Genomic DNA, 3023 nt, shown 5'->3' with positions numbered 1-3023 from the left:
GGGGATCAAACTTGGGTCAGCTGCATGCCAGGAAAACACACTACCACCTATTCTACTGCTCTGGCCTCCTAGTTTCCTTTGCATTACTAGAAACTAAGGGAGAAATTCATCACAATATTGGCCTACATTAGAAAAGAAAACTAAAATCATCAACCTAAACACATGTCTTAAACAGCTGGAAAACAAGCGATAGATGAATCCCCGAAACAATAAAAAATAGATAGAGGAGAAAGCAATACAGGAATCTTTTTAAAGAACATAATTTCCAACACTGTGAAAGGTAGAAATTCAAGTAGCTCAGAAAAATTAAGAAGTACAAATGCAAGAAAAAAAATACATGGACACAATATTAATAAATGTTAAAGTTAGTTTTATTATTATTGCTTCGTTTTCTATCACCATATTTTCTTTGTATATTTAAAATTCACCTTAGAGCCAATTGAAAATTCTATACCAGTGAATTAAATTTTCAGAACAGTGAAGACAAATTATCCCAGGTATGATCAAGGAAAACGTTTCAGACAAATCCCATTTTTATGTTTGTTTGTTCTATAACTAGGATATTGTATATTTAATATAGTGCTATGGAATATTTCAAGTCAAAATAATCTTCCTTAAAAATTAGATCTTATATAATTAAGTGGTAAATATACATTTTTCATTTGTATTTTATTGCATTCATTAGACAATTCAAATAAAATTATTACCAAAAATTCATCTATTTTATGATTTCTATGCATTTGTTATTGTAGCAAAGATTGGTGGATATTTGTGGGAGATTCTATATATAAGACCATGTATGATTGTTAAAAACCTATTAATATGTCAGCAAAGACACAAACCCACTATGTAAGTTTATAGGTCAATATATACATCATGTAGAATAAAATAAAGCACTTATTAATAAAGAATAACACTACCAAATTGTAACACTAAACCAAAAATAATGACATTTCTTAAAATTTTTCCTGTTTGTGTTCCAGGAAAATAAAACATATATATCCTTTTCTGGTATATTCTAAGAAGTTCCACTCCATATTGTTCCAATAACTAGTTCCACTCCATATTGTTCCAATAACCAGTTTAAGGTTTAAGTGAAAGTGACCTGGTCTAGCAATTAACTCTCTGTATGAGAATACTAAGTACCCTAAAACACTACTGATTGAGTAGTGGTTTGAGGAGAAATAGGAACCATATAAGAACCTGCATATGCACCAATACCATTGGTCTGGGGAACCTTTTTCTGATAGAACCATTTGGATATTTATAATGTCATTCATGGGTTATACAATATAGGCAAACAGGCCATATGGAGCCTACAAGAACATTCCTGTCTGTCCCATCGTCTACCACAGCTAGACCAAATGATTTTGCAGGTTTTACCTAACTAGACCCTTTTGGTCCAAGTGTTCATATCTCTAGACCAAGAGAGGATGGTTCAACAGGTTGAGCCTATTGCTTTACACGGTGGAGGTCCAGGTTATATCCTGTGTATGACATGGTTCCCCAAATCTTTAGCTTTGAATAACTGACAAACATTGTCAGATGCAGCCCAAAAGGAAGAAAAGTTTCCATTTCAGTAATTACAGATGTTAGTATCTCTCATTACATTCATTTCTGTTTTGAAAAGAACATATGAATCACTTGGTCCCTGATCTGTTTGGTTTTTATCCCATAAATGATGGGATTAAGCATAGGTGGAGCCAGAATATAGACATTAGCCAGAAGTACATTGATATGGGGAGGGATGTGGCGTCCGAACCGCTGAGTGAGGACTGAGAAGATGGCAGGGGCATAAAAAAGGAAGATAACACAGATATGGGAGCCACAAGTGTTGAGAGCTTTGTGGCGGGCTTCTTTAGAAGGAATGTGGAAAACAGCACGAAGAATCAATGCGTAAGAAATAAAAATCAGAAAAATATCTACGATCAAGGTTGACATTAGGACAAAAAACCCATACCAGATATTTACTCGGATGTCATTACAGGAAACACGGGCCAAGACAATGTGCTTACAAGCAGTGTTTGGGAGAATATTACTTTTGCAGAAATTCAGTCTTCTCAGAAGAAATATTATGGGGAAAACTGTCCCATAACTTCTCAGAAAGATGACCACACCAATTTTCCCAATAAGTGCATGTGTAAGGATAGTGGTGTATCTCAGTGGGTAGCAGATGGCAATGTAGCGGTCAAAAGCCATCACCAGCAAAATCCCTGACTCATAGACAAAAGTGGAAGAGAGGAAGAATACCTGAGAAATGCACCGATCAAGGGAGAGCTCCCCAGCATTGAACCAGAAGATGGCCAAGACCTGGGGTACAATGCAAGTTGAGAGGACAACATCTGTTCCAGACAGCATGCAGAGGAAGAGGTACATGGGCTCATGGAGGCTGCGCTTTGTGAGGATAATGAAGATGAGGAGGCTATTCCCAAGCACAGAGATGAGATAGGAAATGAAGAAGGGGATGGAAATCCACTTGTGCTGATCCTCAAGCCCAGGGATGCCCAGCAAGCGGAAGACAGTGTGGGTAAAGCTGGTGTGGTTAAAGATAGCCATGAGACTCCTTTATCTATACTCAAAGAAAGAAAAAATTTGATTACATTTAAGGACTTTGATATCATCAACACTCTGGGTACCTATCTAATTCTGTTTCATTGCAAAGCTGTCAAGAACTTTATAAAGATGAATGCAATTTTGTTTATGTGAACTATTCTTTATGTATGGAAAAGTTAGACCTGGTCCTTACAGGATGTACAGAACAGTTAAGGAATTCAGGGTTTAAGATCTTTTCTAGTATCCAGTGTTTAGGAAGCTTCTCAAATATCTCAGGATCTAGGAAACCTATGCTCTTGCCCGCTCAAGATGCTTTCTATGACTTTCCTAAGAATGTTTCTTTTTTATTTGCTTATTTGGGTGCCACAACTGTGATGTACAGAGGTTAGTCCAGGCACTATACTCAGAAACTACTCCTTGTGGTGTTTGGCGAACCATTTGGGATGCTGGGAATTGAATCCAGGACAGCT

At 36.8% G+C, this 3023-nt stretch overlaps 1 protein-coding gene across 1 annotated transcript; it reads right to left on the bottom strand.

Annotated features, from left to right (window-relative positions):
- Positions 1-1611: 1611 nt before the first annotated feature.
- LOC130025028 (olfactory receptor 52B4-like) lies at positions 1612-2556 on the bottom strand. The gene has a single exon (XM_056115863.1). The coding sequence runs from the start codon at positions 2554-2556 to the stop codon at positions 1612-1614; it is 945 nt and encodes a 314-aa protein (XP_055971838.1).
- Positions 2557-3023: the final 467 nt, after the last annotated feature.

Source organism: Sorex fumeus, unplaced genomic scaffold (assembly GCF_029834395.1).
Source record: "Sorex fumeus unplaced genomic scaffold, SorFum_2.1 ptg000030l, whole genome shotgun sequence".
NCBI classification, from domain to species: Eukaryota; Metazoa; Chordata; class Mammalia; order Eulipotyphla; family Soricidae; genus Sorex; species Sorex fumeus.
The sequence above is the reverse complement of the archived record's forward strand: the minus strand, read 5'-3'. Positions and strand labels throughout refer to the sequence as shown.